We start from the raw sequence: 21,178 nt of genomic DNA, 5'->3' as shown, positions 1-21,178 counted from the left end.
TACTATATCATTATCATTGTCATCATCATCATCATCACCATCACCATCATCGATGTCCCACTCCAGTCGCCCGGGTATGGTTAACAAGCCTTCTCCACTCCTTTCTGTCCTTCCACTTTTCCTGCTACATTACTTCTGCCACATCCAATCCAGCTTCTCTAATGTCCTTCCAAATCTGATCCATCCACCTTCTTCTTGGTTTTCCAACTGGTCTCATTCCCTTAACTTCTCTTTCCAATTCCCTTCTTGCTACCCGTTCCTTTCCCATTCTTTTTACATGCCCGAACCATCTCAGTCTTGCTTTCTGTATGTTCTGTTCTAACTGTTCTATATTTAGCTCTTCTTTGATTTTAAAATTTTGAATTCTACCTCATCTTGTCTTTTGAACCGATGTTCTTAAAAATTTCATTTCTGCTGCTTGATCTTACTATCTTTTCTCTTATTAGTTACCAGCGTTTCTAGTCTATGTTACAATTGGTATGAAATATTGTTTATATAATGTTAATTTCGTTCTCTTGGGTACTTTGTCATCCCATACTGATACTATACTGCCTTTGTTATTCTGCTCATACACTGACCAGGAGAAGGCTACCGGTAGGTAGTTAAAATACAGTGAAACGTTGTTACTATGTTCCTCATTAACACGTTTTCCCACATAGCACGTCAAAATTCAAAGTCCCAGTTGTCATAGTATTATATCTATATAAAAAATATCTCACTTATTGCATCATGCATTTTCGCTATTACCGTTTAGTACGATCACTTTTTTCCCAGCCCTGTAAAATGTTATTTGTCATCCCTTGTGAAAGAAACGTGATTGCCAGGCTGAGTGGCTCAGACAGTTAAGGCGCTGGCCTTCTAACCCCAACTTGGCAGGTTCGATCCTGGCTCAGTCCGGTGGTATTTGAAGGTGCTCAAATACGACAGCCCCGTGTTGGTAGATTTACTGGCACGTAAAAGAACTCCTGCGGGACTAAATTCCGGCACCTCGGCATCTCCGAAGACCTTAAAAAGTAGTTAGTGGGATGTAAAGCAAATAGCATTATATTATTATTATTATTATTATTATTAGAAACGTGATTTCCAACTCGGGTAAGATCCGTCACCGCAGTTGCGTGATTATGGAAAAAGGCCTTAAATTCCTGAACTTCAGAGGATAAGTTGCACGTTCGGGGAGGAAGCTGTTAGCATCAGGAATGTTCAGTTTTGCTTGCCGGTTAGCACCAAGATTACATGCAACTAATCTCATGATTAGACCCGTATTGAACTATGCTATGATATACTAACAATTTGTTGGTTGTTTTGATCCACCTTTTCAATACGAATTAGTTTGTGTTGGTAGGTTGTAATGTTACAACACTAATTTACCGGGACATGTTTCGCTTTATTCACAAGCATCATCAGCCTATACAATTGTCTCAAGGTTTGTCATATTTGGATTGTTGTTACAAATTTCATTACATTGAATGTAAATCTAATTTCAGTGATAACAATATTTAAAACATAGGAATAATATACACATTAAAAATTATGACAATATGATTTGCAATGTTAAAATGGAGTAACTTAATTCTAAAACACATTGACGTCCAAAACACATTTTTTACAATTTGAAAATTTGGCTAAATTGTTTGCAGTGTTAAAATAAAATTGATTCAACTATAATTTGGCATTAAAATTTGAGTCATAAATATAAATATTGGATGTTAATATATAGGAGCCATAGTTTCTAAAGTGCGTTGGTTTCTAGAATACGGTAACATTTCAGTATTGAGAATTTTAGTTAAGAATTGTGCTCTCTAAATAATGTTATTTGAAAAGACTGTAATTTTGCATCATGAAGTCTTGGGTTTGTTGGAGAATGGCTTCTAGATTTGATGAGGCTTGCTGCTGCAGTTTGGCAATTTGATCAGAGGAAGTATTGACATATTTAATTCTTGTTTGTAGCGACCAGACTCTCCGTTGGAAGTTGATTGTTTTAATGTAAGTTATGGTTAAAAGGGGCTTCAATCCAAATTTTGAGTATCTGATTTTGTTTCTTTCGAGATATAGAATGAAAGAAGCATCCCTTTGCCTGCTGCTACAGAATCTTGTGGACCTTATTGCGTTACTGTGACTATTGTCTGTTGTGGTTCTACATTGGATGAAATGTTACTGTATTCTAGAAACCAACGCACTTTAGAAACTATGGCTCCTATATATTAACATCCAATATTTATATTTATGACTCAAATTTTAATGCCAAATTATAGTTGAATCAATTTTATTTTAACATTGCAAACAATTTTTAGCCAAATTTTCAAATTGTAAAAAATGTGTTTTGGACGTCAATGTGTTTTAGAATTAAGAGTTACTCCATTTTAACATTGCAAATCATATTGTCATAATTTTTAATGTGTATATTATTCCTATGTTTTAAATATTGTTATCACTGAAATTAGATTTACATTCATTGTAATGAAATTTGTAACAACAATCCAAATATGACAAACCTTGAGACAATTGTATAGGCTGATGTGATGCTTGTGAATAAAGCGAAACATGTCCCGGTAAATTAGTGTTGTAACATTACGACCTACTGTTGTTTATAAGTTTCATTTCCGTATTGATAGATATTACTTTACAAAAAACAATATATATATGAGTCTCCACCTTATCAGTACAAATTTATTTTACATTAAGCAGGTAAATATAGTCAAGACTAGTTTCGACCCCTAGGGGGTCATCCTCAGTTGACATGCATTAAAAATGTATTATTTACAAAAACATCACATGTAGTGGTAAAAGCTTAAATTAATTTGAACTGATCATTAATGTTGGTATGTCTGGTACATTTGGGCTATTGTATGTGTCAATTTTGAGTTTTTAGCACACAATGTGAAGGTAGTTGATTGACTAGTGTGCATCATCCATGAAGACACATATTATTTTTATGCTACTACCATCCAATTTTTTTTTTTTTTTTTTTGGTTATACAATGTGGAATATACATACATTTGTGCAAATCAACAGTGGCAAGTTTAACAATATACATTTAAAATTGGTTCATAAATTACACAAATTGGCTATTGATTAGTCATATGAAAATGTAGGACATTGGTTTGAACACTTTTGACTGAAATATCAATGTAACACCTTACTGGCATATATCTTAAATGCTAAAATCAGTTTATAAAGCCTGTTACTCTTGATTGAGTCTTGGAATAGGGTTAATTTTTTTTTTTTTTTTAAATAAAAACTATTTGCTTAGTATAGGCATTAAATAATGCTGTTAAAATGGACATATAGCTAAAACAGTGGTATATGTATGCCATATATGCCTGGTTAAAAACACATTACATTAATGTTATTGATATGTGGTGCTACATGTACATTGTTTTGGAATAAATGGGGTTGACGAATTTTTCACAACAGTCTTAGATATAGTGTTCCGATAAAATGGGTCCGTAAAAATATTTTTATATGTAAAAAACGGTTAGGTAAGTATTTGAATAATCCGCTGCAGATCAGGTAATACTTAGTTATATATCTGGAGATATTTTAGGCAGCTGCTAATGTTGGAGTTATTAGAAATCTTGAATATATTAATGGAGCATGTTTTTCCATCCGTATGTCGTGATGTTTTAAGTTGGTGACATTTGTCAGAACGTGTTGAAATTATGCGTCTTGATGCACGTTGATTTTATCATGGAAGCGTATATGTTGTAAAAACAAGGTACAGTATGTAAGGTGTTGGAACCGTGCATTCTTTGTAGCTGCCTGTTGAGATCTTGTTTTTACAACATATACGCTTCCATGATAAAATCAACGTGCATCAAGACGCATAATTTCAACACGTTCTGACAAATGTCATCAACTTAAAACATCACGACATACGGATGGAAAAACATGCTCCATTAATATATTCAAGATTTCTAATAACTCCAACATTAGCAGCTGCCTAAAATATCTCCAGATATATAACTAAGTATTACCTGATCTGCAGCGGATTATTCAAATACTTACCTAACCGTTTTTTACATATAAAAATATTTTTACGGACCCATTTTATCGGAACACTATATCTAAGACTGTTGTGAACAATTCGTCAACCCCATTTATTCCAAAACAATGTACATGTAGCACCACATATCAATAACATTAATGTAATGTGTTTTTAACCAGGCATATATGGCATACATATACCACTGTTTTAGCTATATGTCCATTTTAACAGCATTATTTAATGCCTATACTAAGCAAATAGTTTTTATTTAAAAAAAAAAAAATTAACCCTATTCCAAGACTCAATCAAGAGTAACAGGCTTTATAAACTGATTTTAGCATTTAAGATATATGCCAGTAAGGTGTTACATTGATATTTCAGTCAAAAGTGTTCAAACCAATGTCCTACATTTTCATATGACTAATCAATAGCCAATTTGTGTAATTTATGAACCAATTTTAAATGTATATTGTTAAACTTGCCACTGTTGATTTGCACAAATGTATGTATATTCCACATTGTATAACCCAAAAAGAAAAAAAAAAAAAAATGGATGGTAGTAGCATAAAAATAATATGTCTTCATGGATGATGCACACTAGTCAATCAACTACCTTCACATTGTGTGCTAAAAACTCAAAATTGACACATACAATAGCCCAAATGTACCAGACATACCAACATTAATGATCAGTTCAAATTAATTTAAGCTTTTACCACTACATGTGATGTTTTTGTAAATAATACATTTTTAATGCATGTCAACTGAGGATGACCCCCTAGGGGTCGAAACTAGTCTTGACTATATTTACCTGCTTAATGTAAAATAAATTTGTATTGATAAGGTGGAGACTCATATATATATATATTGTTTTTTGTAAAACATTACGACCTAGCAACACAAACTAATTCGTATTGAAAAGGTGGATCAAAACAACCAACAAATTGTTAGTATATCATAGCACCAAGATTGCTGAATAACACAGTGAGTCTATTTGTGCTTGTGTTTCGCATTCCATTCAGAAGTTGGAAATTTATTTTGTGTTGAGTGGTACAGTGAAGTTTTTCACGTGATACGGTAGCCTATATCTGGATTAGGAATATAATCGTGTTATATTGACTAGTGTGGTGCATATTTGTCTTGTGGTAACCTAGGTATGGATACGGAAAAAGTGAAATTCCTTTCTAATGAAGACAACATTCAAATCTTTCAGAAAGTGGACTGGCATCCGCGTTTTTAAGTACGCGGAGGTCACGAATGTTGAACTCGGCACCTTCGAGTTTTGACTCAATCGATTCGACTAGGTTGTAAGTTTTCAAAATGGTGGCTAAAATAATTCTGTCACAATCGCACATGGCCGAGTATAATCTCCAATTCATTGTCTAAGAGTGTGGCCAGAAAATAATGTTTTATAGCCCACTGCTCCAAAATAAAAGGCTTCTACTAACATTTGTTTTAGAAAGAGTGTGATCTGCAATAATATTTGGATATTTTTATTGGCCCCTATTCATATGTTTTCATATTTGTTGTTTGGTATTTTTCACACCATTCATTGCACTTGTCATTTTATAAGCCCCAGCAGAAAAGGTTTTCATATTTGTTCTCTCTTGTTTTTCACACCTTTTAATACTTTCCTCTCATCTTGAGAAATGTAGATATAGTTTTCATTGTACCCGCGGATACACGACGTAAAACACCATCAGTTTAAGATATTACCAAAATTTATTAAGATCAACCTATTCAATACAATTGAGTTTCCAAAGTTAGGATTTACATCTTATTACATTAAAATTTGAAGGGACATGTTTCGCCCTTTATAAGGGCATCATCAGCCTTTTTACACTCACACCTCAAAGATAAAAATCAGGATCCTGATTGTCATGGTAAAAAGTATGAAAATGAGAATATAAGATTGGAAATGAGTATTATACAATGTGAGATATTGTTATAGTTCTTAAATAATAATTTACAATTGAAACTTCATTTTAAATGTTTACGAAGAAAAGGTTGAAGTTGGTATGATATTACACTAGTAATTTAGTGTAATAAGATGTAAATCCTAACTTTGGAAACTCCATTGTATTGAATAGGTCGATCCTAATAAATTTTGGTAATATCTTAAACTGATGTACATTTCAATACGGACCAAACATGAAATTTGTAACATGCAAACACCTCCATGTCGGAAAAAATCATATCTAGTGTTTCCATATCCCTGTTAGATAGTTTTTATTTGTATATTCAGAAGGACGTTTTCTCACTTAACACATGCATTTCTGTTGTCTCCTGCAGAAACGTCTTAACAAGGTTTTACTGTATTCTTTTTTAATCTGGTTATCTTTCTTAGAATATCTAAAATAAATAAATTATTTTCTCTGGATGAAACATTTTAATTACTGCTATTGTGCCTATTTACAACATTAACATACATTTATTCCAGGTGGAAAACTACGCAATCACTGCTTCCTACTGAAATAGTCCAGAATCATTCTCTGTTTACATTTATTTCTAATGTTTTCTATTTGTTTTTCAAGTTCATAAAGGTTATGAAAAATATTTCCCCTCCCCCCCCCCCCCTCCTACAGATGACATATTTACATGTAGGCATCACTTCACTACGCTCATTTTCTTCATTGTCATTGGTGGGAGACTCTGCTCCTGTTCCACAACCAACTCCTACACACTTCTTTCCACTGCAGTTATCATAGCATCATCCACCCAGAGAAAGTTTCCATTAGTGCAGTTTGACTGCAACATTCTGCGTACTATAGGAAACAGGCCTTCTTCTTTTTCTTCTTCCACTGGCAGCTGAGAGTTGGGACGATCTTGAAGCATCCTTCTTTCAAGAAACAATTTTGAGATAGTAGTCTGCTTCAAAGCCTTCCAAGACTTCACAGTGAAGTGAAGCAGATCCAGTATTGAAACTTAAAATGATGGATGCTCTCCAGCATCCATGAGGAATAAAATTCCTCTGCACCAGGCTCTTCTTATAAAGTGACTTACGGGAGTGTATAACTCCTAAATCCATAGGCTGTAGCTTGCTTGTATAGTTACCAGGTGGAAATTCTAACTGCACATTCCTCAGACACCCATGGGATGTGCAGGACAATGGTTGATGATGATTTTCCTATTTTGTGCATTTTGCATCCAAAGCAGCCAACTGTCGTCAAAAAAGATTCGAGGTCATCCAAGTTTTACGGTTGAAATCATAGGCAGTTGAGCTGGTGGTGATCGCACATGCTTGAAGCAACAAGGACTTCTAGATCTCCCTATCACAGAGGGTTGGAGCTTCTTAAAGCCATCAGCGTTGGCTCTCAACATCACTGTGAACCCCATTTTCTGTGTTTCCCACGATAGCATTTATCCCTTTTGAAAGTCAAAGTCTTGCTGGGCAACACTGAAAAACAGTCCAGTTTCATCTAGGTTAAAAATGTTCCTGGGTTCATATTTATTGGCTTCTGCAATCATCCATTGATCTACTCTTCCACAGTTTTGTCACTATCAGCATTTGACTCTCCCACAAACCATATTATAGTTTATGTTATGCCTTATGTAATATTATTTACTTGATATATTGTATTGAAAAGGTTTCTTATTTTTCTAAATTGGTCAATCCAGCCATTGGATGCACTGAAATTTGCAATGCCAATATTGTTTGCCAATTAATGCATATTTTCCCGTAAGAGTCCACCGACAATTGAAAACCTTCACAACTATTTATTTTCCACCTAGTCGATACACTGATTGCTTAAGGCAGTTTAATGGTTGGTAGATTTTTGTAGAGGAAATGAGCTGGTCATTGGTAACACATGGTTTCGAAAAAAAGAAACAGTCAGAAGATAACAAGATATAGTTGGGATAACAAAATCAAAACTCAGTTTACATTTTGGTCGAGAAAGGTAACAGGAAAATGTTGGTAGACGTAACAGCCCTCCCAAGTGAATCTTTCGAAGGAGATCACCCAGAGTTGTGATAGCTAAGATGCGAAAGATACAAAAGATGACTGAGATTAGGCAGAGAAAGCTAAGGGTGTGAAAATTGCAGAAGGAAATAAATGAAGAGTTCCAGACACATATTAAAACAAGTATACCTAAGGAAGAAATCGAAAGGGTCGAAGAAGAATGGGCATACTTTATAACAGTCATGGTCGAGTCTGCAGAAAAGACCTGTGGAAGTGTATCAGGCAGGAAGAAAGATCAAGAAATGCCCTGGTGGAATGACAGGGTAAAAAATATAGTTAAAAGGAAGAAACAAGCTTGGAAAAGATGGCTGAGAAACAGAACAACAGAATGCAAAACAGAATACAGGCACTGCAAGAAGGAGTGCTCCAAAGTGGTTCAAGAAGAGAAAAAGAAATGCTGGCAAAAATTCACTGAATCTCTGCAAGAAGATACAACCGGAAACAAAAAGATCTTATTCCAGTGGTTTAAAAAGAAGAAAAACCCAGGAGAAGGTGCTAACTTCATTAAAAATGAACAGGAGGAAGTGATGACACAGAAGCAAGATATATTGCAGAGGTGGGGAAATACTTTGAACAGCTTTACAATGTGCAAAATACCTTGGTACAAGGAGAAATCAAAGAACCAGATTTAGTGTAGATGGGAGATAAGGAAAACGAGGTGTCCATGGCAGAGATTGAAACTAAAAGAATGAAACAAGGCAAGGCAGCTGGAATTGACGAGGTCACCATAGAAATGATAATAGCAGCAGGAGTAGTTGGTCTATAGTGGTTGTATAGACTTTTCAGAGTGATATGAAGAGAAAAGACTGTTCCAAAAGAGTGGACGAAAGAGGTCATTATACCATTTTTCAAGAAAGGAGACAGGAAGCAATGTGAAAATTACAGAGGAGTGACACTGATACCTCATACAGCTAAGATCCTTGAAAGAATCTAGACGAATAAGAGACAGAGTAAAGAGAAAATTGGCATAACACCAGTATGGATTCAGAAGAGGCGGCGGGTCCACATTTGACCCAATATTTACATTGCGTTAAATGATGGAAAGGTATTGGGAATATGGAAAGGACGTGGTAGTAACGTTTCTTGATATTGAAAAGGCATATGACAGTGTCCCAAGGAATTTGGTATGGAAAACATTGACAGAGGCACAGATTGGGAATGAAACAATGCAGATGGAAATAGCATTGTATCAAAATTGCGAAAGCTGTGTTAGAACCAAAGTGGGTCAAACTGAATTTTTCAGAGTTGAGACAGGCTTAAGACAGGGAAGTGTATTGTCTCCCTTATTCTTCATTGTCATCATGGGTAGAATTCTACTTAATGTCAAGGAGAAGATGATGGGCGAGCAAGTAAAGTGTATGCTCTTTGCTGGTAACATTTTAGTTTGGGGAGATAATGAAGAGGAAGTACAGACACAAGTTCATGTATGGAATGAGAAGATATTTTGGAATGAAGACTAGTACTGCGAAAAGTAAGACTTTGATCATGACAAGAGGTAACAGAAAATCCAGGGGAGTGATAAAAATAGGAAACAAACCTCTTGAAGTAGTGAAATTTTTTAAACATTTGGGCTGCGTGATATCGCAAGAAGGAAATTAGTATGGAGAAATTGATTTAAGAATACAGCAGTCTGCAAGTTTCTACTGTGTGGGAGACATTGTATGGAACAAAGATGTGCCAATGAAGTGCAAGAAGGTTTTATACTTGTCCTATTATAAACCTATACTGATCTATGCTTCAGTAGCCTGGACGTTAACTAAGTGGAACCAAAGTAAGATGCAAGCAGCTGAAATGAGGTTTTTGAGGAGCAAACAGGGAAAGACAAGACGAGATAGAATACGAAATGAGGAAATAAGGAGAAGCATGGGAGTGTGTCAACTTCAAGAAGAGATTGATATAGCAAAGCTAAAATGGTTTGGACACATGATGAGAATGCCAGGAGAGAGTATACCAAAGAGAACATTCATGGAACAGTGACTGGAAAGAGGCCTAGGGGACAGCTTAGAATGATATGGAGGAGCTCTGTTGTGGACTGTATTGTAAATAGAGGAGTCAGTAACAATAAAGTACTAGAAGAGGAACGGTGGAAAGATCGCGTAAGGTGGAGGGCTTTGGTACATACCCTACCCAGAGAGAATCTGGAAAAGAGAATGGATCAAGAAGAGAGAAGAAGAAAGGAACACTGCACTGATGATGCTTGTTGTTTAACCCTTAGCCCTCCTTTTCTTCTGAACACTCCTGCCTCTCCAGCTCCATTTAAGAATATGCTTGCAGAGCGAGAACAGACAGCACAAACATATTAACAGCATATTTATAAAAATCGACTAAAGCAAACACAAAATAAATATAATACAAGTACAATACAGTATTCAGGTGCAATGTTCAGCATTATCTCAGACAGTCACTTTTTGGCTGTAATAGTGCATTGTGTGGAACTTCCCAAAACACTCGCCGGGATGTAATCCAGGCTTTTTTCTGCAAGTATTGCTGAAAAACACAGTCTCATATCGTAATTGAGGCTTACTGTTCATTGCCATATTTAGGATTATGCCTAAAAATGCTTTGAATTCAGGAAGAGTGGGGGCGTAATCTTTTGAATGTTTACACTAGCATACCGGTTAGTCTCACGCACAATTTCCGACAATAACTCGTCAGTCAAGAATAATGATTGGAAAAAGTCAAGTTCATTCAACCTTGCGGTGGTTTATAACCTGACGTACCTGTGAATGGGCTTTTGAAGTCCAAGTCAGTGTCACAGTATTTCCTCCATCCATCAGCAGAGGTACCAGCATTGCCATTTACATTAATTTTCTCATTACTGGGATTTTCATCACTCAACTCACCAACACAACCTCGTTCCGCAATATCTTCCTCACCACTTAATTGAAAATCACTCTCACTATCGCTGAAATCAACGTCACTTTTACCTAAAAGTCTGGCTATTTCTTTCTCATGCTGCTCGAACGACGCCATGTTGCTAAGCAACGTTTGTTTACAAACTCACATGGCCTTCAAATAATGTGCACAAAGCCTGATTTCAAAGAGATTATAGCTATACATGGCTTCAAATTGTCGTCGAAGGATTGCAGTAGCTTAGTGTACCTGTAATTCAAGCACGCGTAACCCGACAAAGGAGTTATATAGGGAAGAAAATAGTGTCGGGCTTTGCCCGACATAGGATCTATGCGGGATATTCTCGTTGTCGGGCATGGCCCGCCGCGTGAGTGCTAAGGGTTAAACGGGCCTAACATCTAAGGTGATTGGCCTCGAACACTGTACTAACCTTGATTCAAATAATACCCATACCCCAATGTTTCACCACCAAATTTTGATAGAAATATGCAGGGATTATTTGTGTATGTACAATATACGAAAGTACATTATTCGCCCCCAAGGACTACCTACATAACAAAATGAATCCTACAATTAATTAAAATTCAGAAAAAAAAATTGAAGACACAAGCAAAGATCTAAATTGACAAGCTTAGCTGATTTTTTTCTAGGATATTAGGTTGTGTTGACATTTTAAAAGTATTTACATACCTGCCAACCCTTCCGATTTACCCGGAAACTTTCCGGTTTTTAACTCGTCTTCCGATTTTCCGATTTATTTTTACTTCTTCCGATTTTTGACTAAAATAACCTCTAGTACGGCCAATACTCTTCCCCTAGGATAAAGGATAAATTCTTATACGCTTATGTAATTTACGAAACCTCATTTTCAAGCCATTTATTTGATACTTTATTTTGTGAGTGTTTCGTCCGGCGCCTTCGTGTATCGTGTTTCCCGCTCACCACAGCAGCGCGTGCGCTTGATACAGCTGGGGATTCGGGGCGGCGATCGTCCTGCAAGCAAGATGCTAGCGCGCGCTAACGACTCAGTTAATCGGGACGAAAGAATGAGTTTGTTATTGTGTTGTTCGCGCGCTGTTAACATCGTTTCTGTGCGTAGTTTCGTCGGAGTTGTAGGCCACTTTTTTTCCCTTGCATTTCTGTGCTTTCCCTCTCTGTCAAAGTCGCATGTTAATGTATGGGACATATTGAATTATTTTGTATGTGGTTCCGTTTATTTTACCGTCTGTTTAAGGAAACTACCGTATTTTCTCGCGTAATTAACGCCCTTGCATAATTTACGCATCCCAATATTTTTGGGTCCAAAGTGGAGAAAAAGAAATGTCCACGTATTTGACGCACCCACAACTTCGAACATCCATCACTCAGCTCCGGATGCGTTTCGAAATAGAGATGTCGGTACTCAAGTAGCAGGCTTCCTATTGCGAAAGCGGGCATTCCAAACACAGGGCAACGTGCTGTTATTAGCCGTCAGGAAATCCCACTGCACTAGTTTTACGAGTGTTTCGGGTACGGGACATTCTGTGATCTCATAATTGTCAGTCCACAGTATTGGAGTAATACTGCATCATACAAACTCGCGGTGATCAGTTACGCCGAAACATACGGGAATAGAGCAGTGGGCAGCAAGTATTCAGTGTCCAAATCAAACATGCACTACCGCGGTAACAGAAGTGCACTTCAAACGGCCATCAAGTCTCGCAAAGCATTTCGCGGACCAAAAAGCGGCAAGTTTCCACAAGTAGAGTATCTGCTCAAACATATGATTTTGTTACGCAATATTGGGTAAGCCGTTTCTCACGAAATGCTGTATTTTAAAGAATGAGATATAGCAGCCGCACATGGAATCAGTGTCTCGGATTTGAAGGTTAGTCGAGGCTTGATTAATTTTATGAAGAGAAATGGACTTTCTCATCGACGAACATTATGCCAAAAAATGAATGATTTCAACCATTTTCATTGCTTTGTGATTGAGAAGCGTAAAGTGAAGGAATATTTGATCTCCCTTATAGGAACCGCAGGTCAGACTCCAATCAGTTTCCATATGCCACAAAATCGAACAATCGAAAAGAAAGGAATATGCAGTGTTATCGTGCGCGCTCCGGAAGCAAGAAACAACGATGTACTGGTACTGCAATGCTTGCTGTAACAGCTGATGGCAGAAACCTTGCACCTTACATTGTTCTAAAATGAAAAACAATGCTTAAAGTTAAATTAACGCGAGTGATCCACGTTTGTACTCTATTCAAGAAAAAGGATGGATGGACACGTCACTCGTACAAGATTGGATACGAACGGTTTGGGGTAATGTAGCAGGGTCCCTCCTTCGATGCCCGGCCCATCTCGTGTTGGACAGTTTTCTTTTTTTTTTTTTTTTGCCGGTATGTCATTCAGGTCGTATTATCAGCTCGTAATGAAAAGAATTTTTTCTAGTGTCGGTACTTCATACCCACCTGTCTAACTTTCCTGATGTACCCTATTTGACTTTTCAGAAAAAATCTCACGTCGGAATTTTACGCCAAATGACGATAACCGCAAATGAGTTGAACCAATTGTGTTTATATTATATTTGATGTATCTTTTAAATGTAAATGAATTGTAAATAATTTGTAAAGATCTGAAGTCCTTGAATAATTTACGCATCCGAAGTTTTCGCCTGTATTTTTCTTCAAAAATGTGCGTTAATTACGCTAGAAAATACGGTATTATGCATTTTGTTGCGTGTGTCGGTGTGACATAAATATTATCCGTATGTAAGTGTCAAAAATGAGAGTTATTAGGTAAATTTTTTGTGACCATTTTTATGTTTTCTTAGTTGAAGTTTTTAAATTTAATGGTCAATTCACATTGTAACTGTAGATATGTATGCCTTTTATCCTGACCTTTTTTCACATAGACTGTGGTGGAATATATGTGATGAAATCCAAGAATTAAAAAAATCTTCCTATTTTTGGTTTCTAAAAGTTGGCAGGTGTGTATTTATGTTTCAGCTACACATGGGTAGCCCTGTCAAGACAAAACTGCAGAGGCTGGTGGGTGCCCATACTTGTATAGCATCTGAAGGCTACCACATGAACAGTTCCTCATTCACTTCTGCATACTGTCCTGATTATCCCTGCAGAACATTTTTTTTTTCTTCCAGTCATTTTTTTCTTTTCGGTTGTGCCAATATTCATGACTTGCAGTCTGTACTCCATTTGTGTTTGTGAAGTACCCACAAAAACTGTCTTGACGTCAGCATTGCCTTCTTCTGCAACAAGGCTTCTGTATAACGGTATCCACCCCCTTCTCTTGAGTGCGGATAACATTCCCTTTAGGAAAGTTGCATTTGGGCATGGTTTTCTTAACGATAACAGTGGGAGGTACTTTCTTGTTATGTGCAGTAATTGCCAGTTTTACAGGAAAACCTGAGACAATAACACTGCCTGCTGTAATACAGTGAATTAACTTACACCCTAATGTTTGGTCCCTGTAGTTTTTACTGATGCATTCAAAGCTCCTTTTAGTGTCCAGAACATCTTGGCATATCAAAATAAATGGAAGTCTGGTCTTCCATTTTCTATCTACAAAAGGGGAAACTGGTGTTTTGTCTTGGTCATAACACAAACTGATGAAATTCTTTTACTTTGTATATTCTTTAGGGTTGCTGACACAGTAAAGTATGAATCCTCAAACTAAAATTGTTTCCTCACATAAAGTGCACAGCCTAGCCTTGTTTTAAATCAAATTCCATCAGTTCTCTTTCTCTTAGCGATTTCATTATTTTGTTTTGCACCCTGTAACTTTTCTTTTTGATTTTGCCGATACCTAACCATTCACGTTTGAACAGCAGTGTAGCATGTTCCAATATGTTTGTATTTTCAAAGACCATTTTTGTTGACGAACTCAAGAACATTCAGTTTACTTAAAAATGACTGTAATGCTTGGACGTCTGTCCAAGTTTGTGTTAGTGTACAGATTTCACTGGCGCTCCTTGGTTGTCATTATAGGATTCCAGTGTCTATTTCTGGACCTTGCAGTTGAAACTGGCAACTGATTTTTGATATGTGACCTTCTACATGAAGGATTTGATTGCCTGATAGATATCTTGTGCAGAGAGTTGAGCATGACTGTTGGTGTTTGTCTCATCTGCACATATAATGTATTTCATTGATGAGTGTCATGGCTGGAAATTGTTTTAGATCTACATCTTGGGTTTGTGATCAGTATTGGTATGGTTACCTCTGTCTGCCTGTGTATCATTCTTTAGTATTTCACCATTTATGGGACAGATGGTTCAAAGATTGGATGTTGCTAGGTTAGTCATCAGCATGTAAATCTTTCTACCAAAATGATATAGCATATTTAATTGCAAATATTGTTTTCTTCTTTGAAACTCTACAGTTTATACACACAAGCTAAATTACCATATTTTGTGTTGTATACCAACTCTCTAATCTTGTTCTTATCAATCAGTTCTTCTCACAGCTTTTGTTGGTACATTATGTTCTTGACATACTGGCTGCCTTGAGCAGTACTCACTCCTTAACACTTTCACTACCAGCTGCCTGAGCAGCTTGCTACTGCTGGGCCCCAGTCATTTTTAAAAAGCCACCTACTTGACAGCTTAGTTCTACATTAGTGCACATTAAAGAAATCATTATTGAAAAAAGTATTTACAAAAAAAAGTAACAACTTTTTCCTCAATTTTTAATTTACACCTGTACGTATGTCAAATATTGGAGCCGATAGATGATAAGAGACTCAGGGTCCTCGTTCTGCTCTGGATTGCTATTCACCCTTCCAACACTTTCGCTGCACACATAATCATACTCGCACTATCCGAAGCTATCAGATCATCATCTGAAATGTGATTGTATGAAATATCACATATTTCTTCTCCCAGAATCAGTCTTACTACAAAATGTACTCATTTTTGAAGCTTTTTCTACTACACAACCACTTGCTATTTCACTCAATTTGAGAAGTGCCAAAATTGGTTTGTAAACAGTGAGTAAAAGAACACAAAGGGAGGGTTGTACAGTGTCAAAGAAAGAGACACTCGTGTCATTTACCGGAACGAAAAGTAACTCGTAGGTGGAACTCTTCTGGTCTCTGAAAATACAAACATATTGGAACATGCTGCACTAAACAAGTGCTAAACGACTTTACTCCTCTATGGGCCACAGAAGGCGCCATGCTTAAACAACTATACTGCTCTGTGGGAGTGAAGGTGTTGATGTAGATGCCAAATCACAAATAGTGAGAAATTAATAAGTAATTCAGGCTCATTTCTGTTTGAGATATTTTCTCTCAGTTGTTCTATGCCGAACAAGTGAGTGGATTGCTTACTAGTGCAAGCTGAGGTCAGTCCTCTTTCAGGTAATCTTGGAAGAAGGCAGATTATGTGTTGACTTACAGTAATGGCTGGATCTACAAAAATCCACCCATGCTGTTTGTACCTTTGGCATTGAGTTAACCATAGTGTGCTTTTTAACTGAGTATGTGGTTCAACTTGATCTTTGTAGTGACCTTAATCTCTATGGAACACACTATGTCATCGTAGCAAATAATGAGAAAAAATGCTGATTTTATTAATTCACTTCATGTGGGAAAGCAAGGTGATTCATTAGGCTTCAATTTGCAAGTGTGCTAATTTTTTTTTTTTTTTTTTTTTTTTTTTTTTTTTTTTAAGTAATAAAACTATGAAGTTTATAAGGTGTTTCTGTCCATTTTATTTTTGTAACATTGAAAAGACCTGACTTACTTGCCTTCTTGTTTTCTCCCTTTCTACTTCCTACATCACAATTTTTTTGTTAGTAGTTGTTTATAAAGATTTTTTATCAATTTTATCTTTGTAACATTGCAAACGTCTGATGGTCATTTTGTTTTCTCCCTTTCCACCACCACCACCACCACCAATGTTAATAACCTATATTTTTAAAATCTCAAAAGTGCTCAAGGAAGAGGAGGTGGTAAAGTTTCATTCTCTAGGATCCACAACTGTTTGTGGGATGTGTGGATCAGTTTGTGAGTGTTATAGGAAAGTGAAATAATTCACAACTTGTATAGCTTACATTAAAAGCACATAATATAAGTTATATATACAGTAGAACCTCAATAATTCAAAATCGGTTAATTCAAAATCTTGCCTAATTTGAAGAAGCACCCGTTCCTGGAAACATGAGGTATGGTTTTTCATGTTATTTAAATTGTTTAATTTGAAATACGGACAATTCGTAATTAGAAGAACAATGTCGGTCCCATTTCCGAAATTTAGACTTAATTCAAAAGTGCCTTTACATAAAATAAAAAAGTCTCTTACAGAGTAATTTAAATTCAAAATTTCTCCGCATCATGAAAGAACACGTCTTCTGGAACGTGCAGGGGTAGCTTTCCGCTCTTTCCCTTACTTCCGTGTGTCTACAGTGTTCTTCATATTTGCTAAGTTCGAGTGAAATCGTAATTCTCTTGCATTCAGCGTTTTAAGGAACACCACAATATCACGTAGTAGGCAGTGTGCGGAGAAGCAGAATCCGCTAACATTGGTGATGCCAACAGTTGGGGGAATATAAGAATCCATTATATTATCAAATTCTAGTATATTTGAAAATGCTTGAGAAGGATCACGAAAAAAGAATTGGAATTTCTCCTCCTACAGATAGCCCTACAACTTATTCCTCGTCAGTTGAAGCTATAGGTGACAGCAAGGAAGTTCTTGACACACCTATATCCCCCGCTCCTCCACCTCCTCAGGTGCAAGAGCAAGGAAGAACGCATCATCAATATTACAGCCGGCGCAAAACTGTGAAAGAATGACAGGAGTTACTGTTCCAAAGGAAAGCAGGCTTAATAAGATTTGACAACTAGGAATTAGTTATATCTTCATCTACATTAATAATAAGAGCCGCACTTTGATATCAGGATTTCTTCATTTCGATAATTACTTATAAATTGTATAATTTTTAATTTATAAATTGATCTTTTTTCATGAATTATTAAGAAAAGAATATTTATTAGGACAATTTCTCTATGGAATATTGTACAAGTGTTTCCTTGACGACTGCTTTCTATTGTAGAAAAAATTTATATATTTTCTCTTGAGTTATTTGTTTGTTTTAATCTTGTCAATCTTATGTTAATTTTAAGGACACTTCCTCTAAAGCATTACTTTGTCAATTTTATACATTTTTCATCTAAACAGTGTTATGTGGCTGAAGATGTTGATAATATACGAAACATGTACCACTTTTGACCATTAAAAATTGGCTTAAGCAATCATTGTATCGACTAGGTGGAAAATAAATACTTAATTGTGAATCAGTTGGGGGAAAAGCGTGGCTCATATAATCATTTCATACACACTGAACAACATTGTCAATGCCAATGAAACTCCTTTGTTTTTTTTTAATTGCCAAGCCCAAATGGACTTACGGTTTTAAAGGAGAGAAGTGCCATCCAGGAAGTTGTACAAGGGTGGGAGACACTGTACTCATTCTCTTTGCACTGTACTGTGTTGCAGTGCTCACGGAAGCGAGAGACTTCTTCCCCTCGTCATAGGAAAGTTCGATAAGCCACGATGTTTTAAGGGCATTGGGAACTTTCCGTGCAAGTACAAGGCATCTAAAAATGCAAACAGTACAGTAATCCAAAACATAAAGCATTTGCACAAGGGAGCCAGCATAATTTGTCATCTTTGAATCATGTTTATTTCTTTCATTGCGTGAGGTTATGGTTGCCAGTGTTTTATCCAAGTGCATTATTTGAATACGTAAATGCACCTTGTTGGATACATTTTGTAAATAGTTTTTTTCATGGCATTTGAAAGGTTTAAACTGTGAATCAGGGTTGATTGCATGCAGTAACGGGTCTTAGAATATTTTGTGATGCAGCAAGGGTTGGGATTTCTGAATTACGAGTTGGCGGTTAATTCGAAATCACGCAATTCAAAGTCCAATTTTTGCGTCCCACCAACTTCAAAGAAATGAGGTTTTACTGTATACACACTCTTAAGACATTATAAATAATTGTATTTGAACATCTGTCTTGTGGGTAAAATATTTCTGATTTTAACTTATCTTTTTTGATTTCAGAGGTCCTAATCAAAGTAATGCATCTACAGCTACAGCCTCTGATCCATGGAATTGGGGCTGGGAGGAATCTGGTAACAGTGAATCTGGAAATAATAATGCCCAACAAGATCCAACATGGGACTGGTCTGTAGATGGTTCAAATGGGTACCAGCAACAGCCTGCTGCCTCAAACACTGCAGTGAATTACAATCCTGAAGTCCACCGACCTCAGGTGTGGCCTTCACCAGCACTAGCTTATGGGAATGAAAGCCAGCAACACCATTATAATAATGTCCCACAGAATGTCCTGGACGACTCCTTCACGTCATCTACTGTTGCAAATCAAAATAGTTACAATCAACAGCCTGTTGTGTTTCAAACTGTAAATAAAACAGGACAAAATTTTTGTTCCTTTGGAAGCAGTGATAGTCAAGGTTTGCATCCGACTAATAACAGCAGTGTTACCGAACATAAACACACACCGGTTCCTGTTAGCAGTGAAAATTCAAATAGAATTGTTAATCATTCACAGAATTACAGTAGTGGTTTTTTCTCAGGTTTTCCTGTAGGAAGTAATGATGTAGGCTTTCATCAGTCCCAGGGTGCTGAATATAGACTTCAGGGTAGTGAAGCATATAGGCAAGAAGATAACAAACCTGAGACGTTAAGTACAGATGTTAAACATGAAGTTCCTGCGGATGACAAAAATTCTAGTTTGTCTAGTGTGACAGGAAGTGCTGAGTGCCCTCATCCACCTCATTTTCAAGAAGCCAGTAAAAATATTGAATTATTAAACACTTCTAATGTTAAGCAAGAAATAAAAGGTTCTTTAAGTTCTTCTGATTCAAGAACTAACACAATTGAATACTCAGAAGATGGATCTTGTGCTTCAGAAGATACTAAATTTGGTGCTTCTGCCAGTCGAGAGACACTTCCTTCTTCTCAGTGGTCAACTGAGTGTGTACCCAGTGTTGGTTCAGAAGAACCTCCTCATTCCCTTGATGGAATGTGTACCAATAGCCTCAAGAAAGAAAATTTACAGGAAAATTCATATCCTCAGAGTTATCAGTACAATTGTAACAAAGATCAGGTGCCTGATATTTCTGGTCGGGTGCATGAAATTTCTGGAAATGCATGGGAACAGAAAAGTTATACACCAGATTTGCCAAATCAGTCTCTGTCTGAAGGCAAATCAGTAAAACAGGAAGTTCTATCATCTTCAGCTAGTCCTGATAATCATAATTCTTACATTCAAACTTCAGAGAACAGTGTTCTTCCCAGTTCTGTACCTATAGCTAAACATAGTGAAAATAAATCTTTAACTAGTGAAAATTTAGGTGCTTCAGTTGGTGCTTCATCTCAGCAATCAATGGATAATGTAGCTAACAATCTTAAAAGTCTTTCTCTTGGTGACACAGTTAACAACAATGCTACAGATGTGGAGAATGTAGAAATAGCACCACCTGAGAATAATCCTCCCCTTGGACACCATCCTCGTTCAGATAGTGCAATTCCTCCACCTCCTACGACAACATCAGTGGCTACAGGGGGTGGATCTAACCCTTATGCAGCTAGGAATGCAACTCTAAACCATAAATATGCCAACAAGCATAGAATACTTCCATCAAACCCAAGCAGTGAAAGTGTAGAACGCATGAATTATACAATGAATTTAGCTCAAACTGAACCCGAACACGGAAAAAAAATGAGCCCGCATTTTATGACGCCAAATGAGATTGGGCCCCCTGTTTACACATCAGGAAATTTCAGTGCACGAAACAAAACATCAGTGCTGCCAACTACTGAGGAGGCTGTAAATCTTGAAACTGTTCCGGACAACAAAGAAAGGCCAGATTTTATTGATTCGCAACATTCATCGCAGTTGGACAGAAAGTCTGTTTCTCCACTTGGTGGGACTAGACCTCATGCTAATCTTGGCCAGGTAAGTGTGTAACTGCTCTTGTTAACTGGTTGTATTTTATGAAAAATCTTGGTAGACCCTCTATAGTGATATGAAAGAAACTGGATTGTAAGTAAGGTAAGAGTTGAAAATTCAAATAGGATCGCATTACAGTGATGTAGGTTAATGTACTTTCTTCATTTCTTTACTGTCATGTGAAGTGGACTGCAGTTGAGGTGTTTTCAAACCCTGTCAAATTCCACATCTGCAGTTTTCTTAGTACAGCTTATTGACTGCTTGAAATGTTGCGGTTTGAATTCCCAGTTTGTATTTAACTTGCCTTATCTATACACCCAAATCCTTAGGAATTGTTGGCATATGCTCTTTATGAATGTTTCTAAAGGAAAATTTCAATGCAGAGATCCCAT

The 21,178-nt window shown here is 36.7% G+C and overlaps 1 protein-coding gene across 3 annotated transcripts in view; it reads left to right on the top strand.

The window, feature by feature from the left end:
* Sec16 (Secretory 16) overlaps positions 1-21,178 on the top strand; it is a 753,833-nt gene that overhangs the window by 66,379 nt on the left and 666,276 nt on the right. For all 3 annotated transcript variants that reach the window (XM_067137541.2, XM_067137539.2, XM_067137540.2), the window contains exon 4: positions 18,872-20,792. In XM_067137541.2, the coding sequence (XP_066993642.2) occupies positions 18,872-20,792 (1,921 nt within the window). The remainder of the gene's footprint in view (positions 1-18,871; positions 20,793-21,178) is intronic.

The sequence above is a fragment of the Anabrus simplex genome, chromosome 1, assembly GCF_040414725.1.
Source record: "Anabrus simplex isolate iqAnaSimp1 chromosome 1, ASM4041472v1, whole genome shotgun sequence".
Taxonomy (NCBI): domain Eukaryota; kingdom Metazoa; phylum Arthropoda; class Insecta; order Orthoptera; family Tettigoniidae; genus Anabrus; species Anabrus simplex.
This window is presented reverse-complemented; position numbering and strand designations above follow the sequence as displayed.